Source organism: Aptenodytes patagonicus, chromosome 15, assembly GCF_965638725.1.
Source record: "Aptenodytes patagonicus chromosome 15, bAptPat1.pri.cur, whole genome shotgun sequence".
NCBI lineage: Eukaryota > Metazoa > Chordata > Aves > Sphenisciformes > Spheniscidae > Aptenodytes > Aptenodytes patagonicus.
Window position 1 is genome coordinate 9,896,422 of NC_134963.1, and position 17,947 is coordinate 9,914,368.

Genomic DNA, 17,947 nt, shown 5'->3' on the forward strand with positions numbered 1-17,947 from the left:
AGCTTCTTCTTTAGCCTAACACTTGGCAATTTCCCATTCTTCCATGTTTATTCCTTGCTTGACATTAGCAGTTTATTCGTGAAAGTAAGTCACTGGCCCAGGCTTAAAACAAGCAAAGAGCATGTCAGCTTTCTCCAGAAAGCAATTCTGCAGCACAGCTCAGCTCAGACACAAAGCACATCTACTATCGTCTTCAAGACAGTAGTCCCTACACTTTCAGCGAACTCTCCTAGCTAGAGCCCTCAGTCACTATCTTCTCCACCTCTGCAAGATTATGCCTTTCTGTCTCACATATTGTCTCCTCTCCTACAGCACCCTGAAAGCTTGAAAGCTCTCAGTGTCGTGCAGGATATATCGTACGCGAGAGGGATTTTCCAATTTGGTTATTTTTTAAACCCTCTGGTTCATCCATTGTCTCACTCCTGATTTGTTCCTTCCCTGGCAACTGCCTCAGAAGCTCAGACTGAGTACCTTTTTCCATCTAATTCTTGAAAAAACAGATTGCTTCATTTAAGACTCATTTAAGGTTTTGAGCCCAAGTCTACACAGGGGATAAGACCAGTTCCCACATACATGACACCAGAAAATTAGAGGACCCTGTAAAAACTTACCCATGTAAAACATCTGCCCCCTCACACATATAGGTAAAAGGGCTGCACAAGCCTATAGTTGGCACATTTCAGAAATTTCAGATTTGATTTAGCAGCCTGTGAAATCCCACAGAAACCTGAGCATTATAGAGAGATGCTGACCATTAACACAGTTATTAACTTGTTCCATCTGTACCAATCCAGCACTCAAGCAAGTGAAATGAGAACTCTTACCTAAAGTCTTGGCTACGTCCAAGTCCTGCTGCATGTATCCAGTGCTTTTCTCCGTATTCCCGAGGGACCAGTACGCACTGCTCAGTGCAGAGAACACTGATCCCCGCAGCTTTAGGCTGCAAGTGCCGATCTTCAGGGCAGCCTCTAGCACGACCACAGAGGCCCCATGGTGGCCCGCCGTCAGAAGTTCCTGGCCAATCACAGACACCACAACAAAGGGGCTCTTGTCCAGCTTCATCTTCTGCAGTTGTTGATAGGTGGGCTCCAAGGACTCTGAAATACAAAAACAAAGGCAGAGTTACTCAACAAAGCAAGTTATTTGCATCTAGAGATCACCTTCACAACTCATCTTCATTTTCTGGTAACCAAATGACATGTGAGTTAACGGCCAGACTGCCCAAATCAAACCAAGATTTATTATGGGAACTCAGGGCTCAAATGCAACATCTGATATCTAGTACACCAAGACAGATCGACTAGCAAGCTGATGTTTTTCTTACAGAAAGCACTTCAGGAAGACAGCACAAGCATGCAGAGCAGTCTCATACTGAGCTCTGAAGACTGGCCTAATGGCAGAAGGAATACAGAAAACACCTGTAGAGTTTTGTAGGAAACTGGAAATGGGCCACCAGCAGTGTACAAGAGCACTGCAGTTTCTGCTCCTTCAGCACAAACTTTCAGCTGAACGTCTGGCAAAAATCTATGCCTGTCCAGATACCACAGCACACAATATGCACCAAGAGAGGTGACAAAAACTGCAGAAAGAAGCTGCTCCTCCTTCTGCAGGAGAAGGTATTCCTGCAGAATGACAGCACTGGACCTGCCAGACTACTTAAAATTGGTCTAATTGCTTCCATCATTCAGATGATAAAACATCTTGGCTGCATGTTTCAATACAGACATCAATATAACAGGACTCCAGAATTTGCTGACCAAGTGGCATTTCTTGATTAGGTGCTCTCACCTGAATCAACACTACCACAACAACCTCAGAAAGCCACTTGCTCCCTGTTTTCATCATTTCTGCCTCTCTACAATCACCAAGTGTATAAACAACAACAAAAGCGGATTTTAACACTTCCCTGAAGATGCATACTGTGTGAACGCGATGCCAGTTGCCAACATCCAGTTAGATCCTGGGATTAAATGCAGACGTAAGAGGACAAAAATAGTTGCTGTAACATGCCACCACTTAATCATGATTATCACTGCAAGAGCAGGTACAAACTCAGTCCTGTCTTCAGGAGCTTACTTACGATCCCAGCCAGGTAAGCCAGGCAAACATAGGGAGAGAGAAGGGTACAGACAAGGAGAAAGGAAGAAAAAGGAAAACACAAGGGAAGTGCTCCTGGTAACCCTGAAGTCCAGTAGGAAAGGGAGAACCAGCATGGTAATAGAAGGGTAGACATGGAGTTCACTACTGCTCTTGTACAACAGCAAACGGTAAGGGAAGAGACATAGCCACAACCAGGTGAGAGATGCAGCAACAGTGATTCAGTTATTGGGGAAGGGAGTTTCACCTTCATCTCTACGTACTGCAGACCCATGCTCCCCGAATCCCTCAGTGCCTGCATGTAATAATCTTTAGCACGCCACTGACACTTACAGCCCTTTTGCCTTTCCGGTTGCTCCTCCTCTTTTTCTGAATGCAAGTATCCTGGAAGCTACCACTCACATCAGTCTATCCATGGCTTCAAACAACCTGTTATCCCGGTGGAATCAAGTTACAAGGGACTGGCTTTACACCACAGACAATACCCGGAGAGATCTTCTATGTCTCCCCTAGATAGCGAGCTCTTGGGAAGGGGACCAGAACAACACATAACTGCTTAAGTGCTTGGAGAGTGCCTAGCACAGTGGGACGGAGACCCTGAATATTCATTACAGTAGTACAGTATATACACACTCTCCAAGTAAAACTAGTACTTTATAAGCAGGGCTAATCTAAAATCTGCCAAACCAGTCAGTGGGAGGCTAACAACTGGAAGGCAGCAACACTGAGAAGCACAATAGGGAGCAGCAGTGTAAACATACAGCTGCAGTGCAATAGGACAGCGGCCTAATCTGGCCAAATCTGGGGATGCTTACAGAGAAATACCGCATCACCTGCATTCTAAGCAGCAGCCACAGCACCTTTGGGTACCAAATGAAATTAACTTCACAAGGTAGCTGCTATACAGTACAGAAACTTCCAGATGAATTCATTTTAGAGGACAGAGTAAAAAAGACACTGTAAAAAAGGAAACACCAACGGGGATGTTTTTTCATTTCAGTGCTTCTTGGCCCCTAAGCCCTGGGGTCCCCAGCTGCATCTGCTGAGGATGAGAATTGCCATGTTCCCTCCCGTGAAATACCACTAGGACATTGCAACACAAAGCTTGCAAGAGAAACAGAGCAACAGAGAAACAGAGCAAAGAGCAGACTACCTCCTTCCTCTAGAGAGGAAAATCCTGGAAATGGGGACATTATGAAAGATAGGCAAAACGCTGTACAGCTAATATGGCTTCAAGGTCCATGCTATTTCAACAGTCTTCCTGAATATAAGTGAATTAGCAGAGCAGCCTTTTGCCTTCTGGGATGCTGTATTTTGAGAGACATTAGTACCATAGAAAAGCTGCGGACGTGCTCTTCTGGGCAAACACTGGCCTGGAGCATTTAAGACTCCCTGTTCCCAATGGCACTGTGGGAAGTTGTACCAAGTAATAATAAAGCCAGGGCCACAGTAGTACACACCTCTCTGTCTGCACTGATACCAGACAAAAGGCAAATGAGCAAGGACTTCATTGGAACTGCTGCACAACACCAGCCTGATTCATCTCCAGTGCCTCTCGAGCTGGGTATCACCACCTCGCTGTCCCACTGAATCAGAAGAATTTTTTTTTGTTCCTCCTCCTACTTCGGGCTCCTTTGTCAGCACCTGCTGCCTCAGCAGAGAAGTCAAATCCCTTGAGGCCTCCAGGTTCTCCTCCCTCAGATGCTGGCAGAGTCACCCATAGACTGAAACTACCGCCTCTAAGTACCTCAGCAGCAGATCACCATCCTTGAGAAAAATCTCCTGGTGCTTACCTCGCATGGGAGATTTCATGGCGGCCTCGACCATGCCAACCAGAAGCTGAAGACTCTTGGGGTCTTGAGCCAGTCCCGACGCAAACGCTGCCAGTGCATCTGCATGACGTCCAAGATACTGAAGGGCCACACCCTGTCGGAAGTATGCCTGAAAAGCCAAAGGGAAGAAGAAGAAATTACTTAATTGGTAGAAGTCACAAATAACAAAGCTGCCCGTGACCTCGTGCTGGTGGACATTGAGCTACACAATCACATTCTGGCTTCTTTGGTCACACTGGCTATAATCAGAAAAATCCAACACCACAGTCTGGTTTGTGACTGCCACCCAGTCGCTTATCCCCACAGTGTGATGACTCTCTCAACCCTCTGCGAGGCCTCTGAACTGTTCTGGAGACCAGGGATGGTAACTACTATTAAGGCAAAGCTTTCCCCTTGGACTTGGCCAGTTACTTATTCATATCTACTTATAACCAAATGCTCATTCTCGAGACCTCCATTTCTGTTCGCTTGGCTCACACAGCATACAAATAATTTGCTTCCTTTCTCATCAGTTCTTGCCAATGAGTACAACTTACATCTAGTACTAGTAAGGGACCAAAATGTACTGAAAGCTCAAGTTGCAATGAAACACGATGCAAAGATCCAGACAGGAGCCGTGTATATATGCACTACTTAGATTGAGGCAAGACACTCATAATTTTGAACATGTTTACAAAAGCATTTTTGTTTCTTCCTTTCCAAGGAAACCATTCATGGGAACGTGCAATACTCTCAAAGTAACTTAAATCTCTTGTCACCATGTATTTCCATTTCTGCATCAGCAACAACGTCAATATGCAGCTGCAAAGCATTCCCAAACAGAGCTTCCGCATCTCCCTAAATTGGGATACCAGGAACCTACACACAAAGCAAGAACTGCAGAAACATATTCTGCTCACACATAAAGCAATGGCAAAGCCCTGGCTCAAAGGGTATCCAGAACGTCCTTGAGAGTTACTGGGTAAGAGATCACAGAAACCACAATCCAATATTTACTCAAAGTACTCAGGTATATTTGTAGCACATACACCTGGACACTATGTTATAAAAAGGTCTCGAATCTTTGAGCACCTTCGATGCCCATTGTTCGGGCTTTATCTTCATGTCCAGCTAATACCTTTCTGATGCAAGCTTTGCTGCACTTTTGGTTCATTCAAAGCTGTTTCAATAGCACAAATAAAGCTGTCAGAACAGAAAATAAAACATTATTTGCATTTCTTTAAAAGTGCTTTAAGAACATAATAGTGCCCCTTGAGATTGGCTCCTAGTATTGCTTTCATGGATAAGACCTCATCACTTTTTCTCTCCATCTGTAATAGAAACCTGCGCTCAAGATACATTAAGCATACATCTGTGGAAGTCTTCTTACATAAACAGGATAAATCTCCAATTAATATCTGAACTGGTATTTCATTAGAGCTTTCAGACACTTTTGGAATCCAATCTAGGGAGGCAGAGATTAAGGAAAATCAGAAGTGACATGAGAAATTTATAGACATGAATATTTAATCTCTTTTCCATTAGTAAGCCTTGATTGTAGAACCACTTTTAATGAATTCAATGAAAGCAAAATTCTTTTCATTAACCTTTAGTATAAATGTGTTCTTGTTGAACCAAACAAGCTACTGTACTGGAAACCCAATTCAATGTTAATAAGATTACTAGCATGAAGCTTTAAATCAAAGAAAATACAAAGAACTAAGCAGTGGCCATCAAGCATGAGTCCTCCCAGCAGTGAGTGAGCTGTCACCTAAATCATGGTGTACACTTTTAAGTCGTTTTTTCCCCCAGAATTATCATTTAATTACTTTCTTTACCACCTGATGACAGAGGCGGTTTGACGCAGCGTGTCTCTGATGGGAACCTTTCCAGCTAACGAGGCTGGTCCAGGACAAATGTGTCTGCCTGAATCGGTTATCAAGGATGAGGGCACAAATACACAGCAGCCAGCAAGGGAACTTCATATTGTGTGTAGGCGTCTCCAACATCTCACGCTTTACAGGAAGGTAGGAGCCTGCCATCTCCACCCTCAGAATGCATACTACCAGGACAGATGGCACATCAAGGGAACACGCAGCTTCCTCACCACTGCAGACAGTCAGCTAAGCCCAGAAACCCAAAATTCACTTGTATACAGGGTTTCAAGGAAAAGGCAGGAGGGAGACGGATGCTACAGGCAATGCAGACAAGCCTCCCACAGCCTACAGAAGACAGGAATACTATGGCTTCTGTTTCCAAGGTTCAGAAGGGACCACAGTAGCGCATTCCTGTCTCGCATCCCATCCTATACACACAAAGGCTGTAGGACAAGAGGTAACATACTCTTCAACTACAGATGCAGAAACAACTAGCTCTCACGTCTCCCACGAAGGAAAATGGCCCCTGTGAGGAAAACGGAGAAAAAGCAAGCTAAACAAAACACAGCTGAAGCCTCTGCCCTACTTCCAGTTCTTGTACAGAAATCCAAGTGAACATCAGTTCCCAGCAGGAGAAAACACACCACAGGTGCAACATCACAAAAAGGGGGGGGGGGAAGCCTGGCCACAAGTCTCAGAGCACTTTGCAGAGGAGTAACAGGCCTGTTTTGCTCACCATTGCCTGCCCAAGAACTCTACCACCCTCACTGCAAGAGAAGGGCCCTGCCTAGCTGGGATGCACCGCTGGCTGCAGCGGGGACACTGGTTTCTAGCACCTGCCCATCCGACCCTGTCACTTCTGTGGAGCACTGAGCACATCTCAAATGCTGAGAAAACAGTATCCTCATCCCCCGAGCTCTGCATACAGAGACACCACAAGCTCCAGGTGACAGAAGAAAACAAGACAGGGATGAGATTCACAAACAGCATGCAATTCAGTACCATGCATTTCCAAAGTCCTTTCCGGAAAGTGTTTTTATCCCCTCCCCACATCTATTCCTGGAAATCCCCCCTGGAAACCACTTAATTTGAATACAAACACAGCATTCAGAGCCCAAAAGAAAAACCTATTAATCGTAACTGAAAGGAAGATTTTGGCCAATTTTTCTCCTGCAAAAACCCCTTCCTTCCTTTCTCCTCCAGTTTCCAGTGTATACAGAACGTATTCCACACATTGTGTTCCCCAGAGACCTTTAACAAAATAAATAAAAAGCATTCACATCACCTATTTCCTCCCCAAGAGGCATTCACAAGTTAGTTTAGCATTGGAATGAAGACACCGTATCAAGAGAAAAAATCTGCAAAGAGGAAATGGTGAGAATCACCCTTTGGAAGAGGAGAGGAAAAGGAAAGGCAGGGAGCCAGCAGCTGCAGCTGAAGAAATGAGACAAGGAGCAGCTTTCCAGGCCCGACACAGACAGAGTCTTCCCACGCTTCAGTGAACTTTACGTTTTTAATCACCCTATGTGAAGATAGAAGAGTACTCACTCTACAGTAAAAGTTACGTTAATTTTCCAGTGATCCCAGGTAAGAAAAAACTATTGATTCCTTTTAAGAAGATTAAGGCATGGTGTTTTGCTAAAGACAGGACAAATGGACAGCAGGTGCTTTCTAACCTGCAGCTCTTTGCATCCTCAAGGTAATACAAAGAGCTGGAATAATCTTTTTCCTTTTTTTCAATCTCTTCATCAATACTTTCCAGAAACAAGGCACTGTGCAAAAAGAAAGTCTCCACTCTCAGCTGAAATTTGGCACTAGATGCATCTCCCTCAGTGGGAACTGTTTTCTCCTCTCCTTGCGTTAGCATGATCGAGCACGTGCTCTGCCGTTCCCGTCTCCAGATTCACTAGCGTGCCACGGGTTAACAGCACCTGCACCCAACGCTCCAGCCAGAACCAACTCGGGTTCTGCACAGTGCATCTATTGACATCTCCACTGCCAGCCCCTGGAGGAAGAACAGGGAGAGCGGGGGTACAGCACTACCAGCAGGAGCCTTTCGGGAAGGGAAGAGGATTAAAAGGTAAAAGGCAGCTCTACCAAACAGCAGATCTTATCAAGTCACTGTTTGTTAGTGAGTAATCCCACGCACCTATGGACCTGAGTTCTGGGGAACCAGACCACACTGCAGTCTCATACAGTCATTTTTTAGTCCACTGGACAACTAGCCTCCCTTCAGCCAGTTTACAGATTTCATATAGCCAAGTGGAGATGGCCTGGGAAGGAGGAGAGGGAATAGTGCTTTTTATCCATAATACCATTGAAAGCACTGTTGATATTCTGGAAGCAAAAATAAATTATTCTAATTAATTAACTTGCAAAATATATTTGGCACTTTAGACTTCAAAGCCATGCAGAAAATTGGCCCTGTAACAGAGGCTGCTCATATAGCGAGTCCAAGTACAGAATGCCAGCGATCTGAAGTTGTATTGCACAGGTAACAGGTTCTCCCGCCTCATTCAGGTTTTGCGTGTGTCCCCCCCCCCCCATTTTTTTCAGACTTGCCTGTTTGCCCCATGCTTTTCAGGACGTGCCATGTTTTCACGGCAAGAATATAATTTTTAGTACTTTTCTCTACCCTCAACTGAATTTTAGAAAAATTGCATGAACAAGAGAATGTGAAAGACGACTAACCAGACACTCCAGTTTTATGGAGGCGGCTGATGGCTGGGCTGCAGCAGAGTCTGCCTGATCAGGCATAATCTCTCTCTACAATTCTAAGCACGAGTCCTATTTGTTCTGCTCAATTTATTGACCAGTGTAGTTTCTGTACAGGCCAGTATTTTTCATCTGTGTTTATTACAGCCCGTTTAATGCACAAGGAGAATTTCTATCTGTCCTACTAGGAGCTGCCACTGGACTGTCTGCTGCAGTGTCCAGGCAATGCAAATACAAACACACTTGTTAGTTTTTTGATCCTCATCATCTGAGACCCCATCTAGATAACTGTCTAGACCCTGAATATTAGATTTTCATGTGCAGTCTGAAACAGGATTAGAATGCAAATGCCATCATTGAAATGGCTGATATTGAGGGGTTCTGAAATTTTTATTAACCCTTCTAATATCAATATGCAAGAACTGTTTTAGGCAGAGCAATAGTAATTGGTTTATAATCAATACAAAACATGCAATGAAGATAAAAATACAGTACAAAGAAACAGCATTTATGAATAAGAATGGGACTCCTACATTTCCCAGGATTCTGCTAAATAAAAACAAACCCAGTAAAGGAAGCCCAAGACAACTCAATGCTTTTCTTACCGTTAAGTATCAAAATATATTTTAATTTTTTTGGACCAGGGATCTAGGCAAATACTCATGCTGTACTGGCATCTGTAGCAGGCTCTGGTACAACTCTTTGGGCTCGTACCATTTTTCCCTGTAGAATCCATGGTAATAAATTGTTCAGATCCTTAGCGCGTCTCATATGCAATGCTTGCAAGAGTTAGAGGGAAGCAGCAGCCGCAGGAGTTCAGTCCTGTCTCACCACGATCTCTTGTAAGTCTGAAGCATGAGCTCATGTTTCTGGAATATGATTTAGTACCGGGATACAAGCATTTTTCTAACAGTAGTCTGTATTATACTCTTTATTGGGCAGGATGGTATACTGTTTGTAAATATTTTAAAACAGCTAGAACTGGGGGATTAACTGGCATATAGGAGACCTGTGAAAGCATGCTGTCACCTGGCTGCCTTAGGACACATCAAGATAGCCAGGTAGAAAACTGGGAGCTCCACCTTTCTCTCTGAAGTAGGGTAACCGTTTCGAGAGTTTTATCTGCAGCAGACAACACATGCACAGCCAATCCCCTCCGAGCACTCCAGCAGAGATCCTGCTGGCCGCAGGCTGCCCACAAGGAGCGCAGCGACAAAGACTATCCCGGCTTCGGGATCTCCATCTGCCAAGGGGCAGGCACACCTCTGCCTCCCACGATGCCCAGGGGCTCCTGCGCCTCCTCCCTTCTCTGCACAACCCCCTTTCTGCAGGTGGTCCCTCTGCCATTGTACACAGCAACACCACGCTGCCTTTCTGTGCCCATGCCGCCTTCCTAGGGCTCATCTGATAATTTTGTCATCAAACTTCACGCTCAGAGACTCATTTACATAATGAATTTCTGGCCGATTTGTAACTGGATAATGGAGACAGAAGAACGAAACTGGAACGGCATCAGAAGAACTTGGAGCAGAAAATTACTGTCAAACGTGGAAAACTTGAAAAAAAATGCCTCGGCCTTAGACAAAGGCTGCCATTGTACACAGGGGAGGAAATTCAAAACACCTTTATATTCACGTCGGCTTCAGACCCTGGACAACCAGCTATCTGGACAGAAAAGGCAAACACATAGAAAACGCTTTTTCCACAATGCTCCCTTGGTTTGCCAGATCAGGAGATGATGCCAAAAATAGCACGAATAATCTATGATGCATTTAATCGGCCTGTCCTGAGTCTGCAGAACGCCTCCTGGACAGACGGACCCACTGCCCCACGCGCGACTGCTCGGCATCCACCAGCCAGCTCCCTCACTGCCGCCCACGCGAGCCAGGCCAGCAGCTGACGAATACGACACGTGTGACAAACGAAAAGGAGGAAAATGCAGGAACGGCTTCCTGGGGCCAAGCACCAGGTTGAATCTTTCCTCTCCCCTTGTAACTGCTTTACAGCCAAATTTTAGAGAAAAATACAGGACAAATCTCTGCTGTGGGATTTCAGGAATGTGAGGAGAGGGAAGAATGCGCTTTAATTCAGAACACATGCAGCACATGCATAAATACTGCTTGCCGTCCACATGAATTGAACTCCAGCTTTCACAAAGTTAAGGCTGCACCCTAGATAACAATTTTCCTTCACGGTCCGTATGCTTGACTGGCACCTGAACCACTACTGTTAGCCTGCCCTAAAGAACAAGCAGAGATCTGACAAATTTATTGTCTCTGCAGCATAGCTTCTTTATCTTCTACCCATTTTCAAGGTGTCTCTTACGGGAACTACATTACTTGGAAACGGAAATTTCCTCTAAGCCCCATTGAGCCTATACAGGAAAACAGGATGGGGGGGTGTAAAATACCATGCCTTGTTTTATCCAAAGAGCATTTAATTATTCTTATTAATTGTGCTTCCACTATCTCCAGTTGGAGACTGCACAGATCACTTGCCCACCTGAATTAAATGTAATCATCAGTAATAAAGAGTCAAATCCTTGCTTAGTTATATTGGCTAGCACAGAAGTTAACAGCCCAGATTTTCACATAGCTTATTGTTGCTGCTGCATTCTTGACCACTCCAGGCTCGCTTTAGGAACAGCAGCTACAATTTAGATCCTCTCTTCAGACAGCATCCCCCACCTTTCATAACAGCGTGTCGTAACAGACAATATTCCTATCTTTATCAACTACAACTATTAAGCCTTATTTAATAGGAAGAACTAGCCATGAGTGGAGAGAAGTGTTCTAGACAAGTAACAACCAATCTGTTGATGCCCAAATACAGCACAGGGAAGCACAGCCATCTCTTGTGTTTAAGGCTGACAGGCACAGATGCAAGCACAGCATCTTCTAGAATTCCTCCGCAAGTCAACAGGGACAAAGATTTGCCCAATTTCTGGCTAAACAACTTGTTTTAGAAATTGCAGAAGAAAATAAGCCACCTTTCACCCTGCTCAGAAATAACACCAATCTTGGTAAGATATTATTGGAGATTTAATAGCTACAGAATTACACAAAACTTAATATAAATGGATTAGATGACACCTGTAGGCTGCTTCTCAGTGAAGTTTGGCACAGTGGCAGGACTGTTTTTAGCACCGTATTACCTAGTGCTTTGTTTAGTTTGTACCATGATTTAAATTGTATTACCATTTAACTGCCAGTGTACATCTGCATACAATTCTCCCAATTCTAACACGCTGAAAGTGTTGAGAACCTTTGCAGAGCTCAAGAATATACAAACATATGCTACTATTTGTTCTTATACCCTTAAAAGCAAAAACAAATGAAAAAGCAGTACAAAGGGAAGAGAGGGAATAATAAAAATCATGTCCTAAACTGGAAGGCATCCACCACAAGAACTCTCTTTGCTATTCAACTTGAGTGTTCCAGCACAGAGTTTCATTGTCTCACTTCGAATTACTCATCTGAGTAGCAGCTCAAATGACTGCCCCCCCTCTTCAGCATTTCTCCATTTTGCACGCTGGCACGCTGTGCAAATTTAGGTGGATCACACTGAAAACCCACAATAAAATCCAGAAATGAGACATTAAAGCATCTGGTCAGCCCACAGTCATGAGGCTTGGCACTCACAACAAATCCAGCAGGGGATATTTCAAAGATCCATGTTAGCTAATGCAGCACTCTCAGACCGGACAGACAGTCCCAACGTAGGTGATCTGGATTCACAGTTAAGACAACAGGTCTTTCCCCAGCTGCGCAACTACTGATTAAAGTAACATTGTGCAATGATTTCTAATTGCCATCTTGCAGTGAGACTACTGAAGATGACCAAAATCCTGACATCTGGACATAAGAAAAAATAATACTGTGGTGGCTGTTGTCAGCATTACTCTGTTCTTTCTAGGCCAGCAACTCCAGCAGACAACATTAATGGCATATCTGCACATCCAGCCAAGGTGCAGTACACAGTTACCAGCTAGCTCTCCGGCCAAGGGAGCACTCGGCTCCAGCAGCACACAAACCACAGGACAACACACTCGAGTGGCACTCTCATGCGAAAAATACTGGCAAGCATCTGGCAGCAAAGCCTCCTTTCAGTCTCACAGTATGCAGACACCAGACACTCTGCAGGTGAGTGTTTCCTATGCAATGGTACCTAAATTACCAGAAGAGAGACAAATTTATTACAATCCCTGTCACCCCTGAGGCAGTGCTCAGGCTGCCTAGATGGAAGCCATCGACAGACCATCTTATCCAAAAACACAGCCAACTGCTTTGCCACCGGCTGCCATCCGCATCCCCACTCGCCAGCAGGACATGTCCTGCTACACCCAGCTCCTCTTCTGCACAGCAGGTGGGTCCTGGCAGTTTGGTCTTTCAAAACTACCTCCACACTTTTAGTTTTCTCCAAATCCAGGCACTCCTCCTCTGCCCAGAAGACTGGGCCCTCTTGGCTTCACTCTGTCTGTAAAATCCCTCTGTGCCTCGCACTTCTTTATTATCCGTGGTACATCGGCTGTTTTCAGCTGCTGTTTAATTGCTGCCATTCTGAAAATGATTTAGGGTTGTTTTGGAAATGCATGCACTTGTCCTCACTGAAGTAAACTGAGATAAAATGGGATTTGCCAAAATCAAGACAGCTGGAAGGCAGAGACAGTGACTTGCATACCAGCAATTTGGAGCTAGAAAGTGCCATCTCCAATTTTCAGTCCAATAACCAATAAAACATTTGTTTTCTGTCAGCCTTCTACTGCTTCGTGATTTCAGCTGTAATCTCTGAACCCGAGCATGCTTACATCTAACAGCCGTACTAGCTGGCCATTCCAAGAAGGATGGAAAGTGAAGGTCTCCTCGGGTACTGATTGCTTAGTCACATCAGCAGGTATTTGAGGACTTTGCCCTTTTACAGAGGCACTTAACCAAGTTGAGTACTGAATCTTGCCAGATTTCAGATGGCTAAAATCCAGTAATTACGAAGGGAAAGTACTGAAGTCGTTGCAAAGACTAGCAAGTCTTGCAAGACTCATCCATGATAAAAAGACAAGTGACTTTGTTCTTAGCTAGGAAGAAAATCTTAGAGAGAGAAGCTCCAGTTACAGTGAAATTTCTTTCTATTTCCTTTTCAAGCATTACAGCAGAGGTAACTAAAGTCCCTTTAAAAACCAGGGCTGCTCACCTGGACTGGTTTTAATTACAAATACTTCTGACAAAGAAAACAAAACACAGATGTTTAATGGAATCCCTCCGTAGAAATCTTACGCTGGCCATAAAGCTGATGCTGTGGATAGTCTTTCACTCCATTTAATGGCAATTAAAAGCCACAGGCAGGGAAGACAGTTGCTTGACTTTTTTTTTTTTTTATGTTTCTAGCAGACCCTTGGCTTTTCTCTGAATCTCAAACTTAGTATCTGAGGATTCTTGTTTCTCTTGCTGAGTCACTCTGATACAAGATATCAGAACTCTGAACGAAGATGCATGACAGTTATTAGTGAATTTGGGTAGCAAGTCCAACTGGTTAGCTCCAGCTAGGGCACACAAAAGTTCAATCTCCCCAGAAGAAAGAGAAGATAAACAGATTCTGCAGGAAATGCCCAGGAACAGCCAAGTCTCAGCATAATATGTTTTACTTATATTTCAGTTATCATTAATGATGAGGTTAGGAAGAGGATAAGCACAATCTTAAGACAATGCCTATTTGCCTTAACTTAGGGAGAGTAAGATCTGATTCTGCCCTTGCTTGTTTTAATGTCTGCAGTCAGGTCTAAACTATTTAGCAGGTGAAAATTAGGAGAAACAAGTACTAGAAACAATCACAAGACACAGCACAGACAAGGTTCCCTGGGAATATACCTTTCAAAGGAAGATCAGCCAGGTGTCCCTTACCTTCTTTCTTACATGCTCCACCATCTAGATTCAAGCCCAATCACAAAGTCATTTCAGGTATTTTTATTTCAATTCAAAGAAAGAACGAGCAACTTTTGGCCAGAGGAAGCGACACAGCCAGACTGCACAAAGCGAACGAGCAGCGCTGAGTCCAGACTCTTGGGTCCTTTCTGCAATGGGCAGCTCTTAAAAGGCTCTGAGCAAAACTAGAAACTTTGGCTCCAAAAAAGCCTTCATTTTCTTGAGTCCATCCAGCACTACTGAAAATAATCACTTCTGAGTGACAGGACAATTAGTGACTCAACTAACAACATCTGCTCAAGAACACCACCAGGGTGGGTGTGTACCTGGATCCATGCAACACTCATGATTTGTCTCCTAGTCAACAGTGGAAGTTACTGTTATCCACCGAACACGTACGGTGCTGAATCAGCTAAGCTGATGAGCACATGGAAACGGCGCGGTTACGTGCTCAGGAGGCAGGAAGGCTGTGGAGGGAAGCAACAGCCCACGCACAGCTTCAGCTCTGCCGGGTCTCTCTGCAGCACTCGAAAGGACTTCTCCTAAATGGAGGTAATTTCTGCACTGAGCTTCTTCTCCAGGCGTCTCTTCCACCAACAGAGTTGTTCAAGATCATGAAGTTTTGTTTCCACATAAGCAATGAAATCAGTGCAACTTTGTGAAAGTACCTTTAGACTAGAAGAGCAAACTTTCCAGAAGTACTATAGCACTGTGTATGGCAAAGGTCAGACAATGAGACAGATACAAACAATAGGAAGTAGATTAAAAATGTCGGTAAGACACTTTGGTTTATACCAAAGTGTTACAAAACAGAAGACTGACTAGATGGGCTGTGGAAAAGCAGCATAACGGATCTCCACAGCTTTGTAGTTTTCCTTTGTCTATGGCAAAAGGATAGGGCTCAAAATTAGTTCAGGATACTGAACCACCTGCACAAACTAACACAGCAGCAGCCCAGCCTTCCTTCCTTTCAACTGCATGACTGAGTCTGGCCACATCAGCTAGCAAACCGTTATCTATCAACCATCTTACGAACTTAACTCAGACACATAAAAGATGATCTGTTCAAAGTAGGCTAATAAGAAAATTAAGATTACTAATTATGTATGCTGCCATCAGCTTATGGTTTCAACACCACAACTGTGTGGCTTAAATGAACACTGGGAAATCAAATGTCATCTTCCTGAAGCATCCCATCTGGAAATCTGAATCAGATGCGAAGGAGAAGTGACAGCTCAGCATTTCTGTGAAGTATGCGTTCACTGACATCCCCAAAGCGTCTTATGCAGACTCCTTCCGACCTCCTGCCAAGTTACAGCCTCCAAGCTATCACTGCAGGAGCACGGGGAACTTCTGGGGTCATCCAGCAAGTTCACTTCTTATTTTCACCTGGAAGTATTTGCTTCAGGATTGTTAGGAGAGAGGTGGATGGATATTAGGTGTAGTACTCAACAGTAGAGTGAAAAGATCCAGCAGAAATCCTCTGAGATTTCATTAAAGCTGCCACAGTTCTAAGTTTGTATAAAAAGAGCAGGAGGGGGAGGTTTAGAGAATCACGTCTCTTACCTTACCAGTGTATTTTATCCAAATGACTCAAACCTCTATAACTGCTGAAAGTCAGATAAACTTTGACCAGCGTTAAATGTAAACAGCAATTTGAATGTCAAAAGAACCAGTACGTTATAGTTTTTTAAACAGGCATTTCAGGATTTTAACACAGATGGTCTTCCCAACATACAAGACACATTCCACTGAAACAACAGCTCTGCATACAACCAAATATTCATAGAGGTGCAAACGTGCTGGAACGCACCGTGAGAGCCTCCAGAATTATGCTGGGCTTTGTGGTAAACAAGCCCTGAAGCTATTTCCTTAGCATACATCTCCATGGGTCCATTCTAAAGACTGCCCTGATCTTGAGCTACATCCCTATCTCAGAATAGAAACAAGTGAAAAAGAAAAAAAAAAAAAAAAAATCAGAACAGTACAATCTCCAAGAGCTGTCAAAATAGAAGACAAAAGTAAGATGAAACACATAGTAATAAAGGCGCAGGATAACGGTGACTTGTAATGTATTCACACCCAGGTGGCTGCAGTGTACCCCGCAGGATGGAGCTGGTCCATACCCCTTAGAGAAGTACCTCGTGCTCAGGAGGGCTGTGACAGAGAAGCCCAGCACTCATCTGCTGCAGACACGGGCTCCTGCCTCTTGGCTCACAGTCCCCCGTCCTGTCCCACCCCCCCCGTCTGCGCTCAGTCTGCACCGCCTGCCAAGAAGGACAAAGCTGATGATGGGGGAAAGGGGAAAAATCAAATTTGCAAAAGTACTAAATATATAAATCTCTTTGGCCAAGGTGAACGTGGGAAAAATTCTTCAGGAGGGGCGTCACATTTAGCAAGTTTTGCCAGATCATTACTCTTGTAATGCAAAGGGGAGAAACAGCAACACCATGTTTCCTTACAACAACTCGCCTCCTTTATCACAGATCTCTGAAGCACCAAGTAATTTAGTAGTCGCTATGGAAACTGCTAGTTTTATTGAACAGCCCTGCAAGGGTCAAGAGGTACCATCAAACTGGCCAATTGTAAATTATTTCCCTTCTGAACATCTGCTTCATTTTAGTTGCCCTATCACTTCTGTTTTGTTGTTAGAGCAGTATTTGGACTGACTCCAGAGTAAGTGTCATTCTTCAGTGGGGCTGCAACAGGTAAGTCCAAAAATAGCAATTTTTGTACTCTAATATACTGCAAAATTCTTCATACAGAGAGCCATACTGAGGGCCGAATGGCTAAGGGACTGTGGACTATTCCTTCTCCCACACATCAGCACTGACCTGAGACAGTGGGAACTAGCATGAAGAGTTAGTTTTCACTGTGATCCCCAGAGGTTTCACATTGCTGCTTACAACAGCCATGAAATGAGTAACCTACCAGACTGATCCACTCGTGCCTTCAGAGAAGGGATGAACCAGAGCAGTAGGAGTGCCCATCCCAGCGCTCAGCTTCGTAACCCTGAGACGGGATCGTCTCCCTTGCTAGCAAAGGTCTGTGCTCTAGGAACACAAAACATCACCTTGCCTGCACTGTACTACCAGAAAACAATGTAATCTACCTGCCTTTATTCATCACACAGAAATTAACACCTGAAATTACAAACACCAGTTAGCAGCATCTATTCCTACAGGCAAGGAGAACAGCAAGAGTACTGGCTGCATTTCCAACTTTGCTATTGAACTCACCAGATTTGTTTCAGTCCCACAAAAGTGCCTTGCTTCCCAAATTCCTTATTATCCCCATTTCTTGAATGTGTGTCTGTTGTAAACCTGAAAGCATGAGCAAAAAGTAACAAGAGTGTAGGAGCAAGGTTTGTTCTGTGGAGGACGCAAGCAGCTTTTCAGCGCAGAGGCACTCCCTGCTTCTTTTCCACAGATAGAGAGCTGCCCTAGGCAGCATCACCTGGAAATCCTTATTCCAACATCTTGTACCTTCAAGCTACCACTGTACTTAATTCAAATAACTTGGGTGGGCAGGA

At 44.3% G+C, this 17,947-nt stretch overlaps 1 protein-coding gene across 3 annotated transcripts in view; it reads right to left on the minus strand.

The window, feature by feature from the left end:
- The window catches only part of TTC28 (tetratricopeptide repeat domain 28), a 183,341-nt gene that overhangs the window by 74,713 nt on the left and 90,681 nt on the right, over positions 1 to 17,947 (minus strand). For all 3 annotated transcript variants that reach the window (XM_076352751.1, XM_076352750.1, XM_076352752.1), the window contains exons 2-3: positions 3,891 to 4,038; positions 825 to 1,097 (exon numbers count right to left, since the gene is read on the minus strand). In XM_076352751.1, the coding sequence (XP_076208866.1) occupies positions 825 to 1,097; positions 3,891 to 4,038 (421 nt within the window). The remainder of the gene's footprint in view (positions 1 to 824; positions 1,098 to 3,890; positions 4,039 to 17,947) is intronic.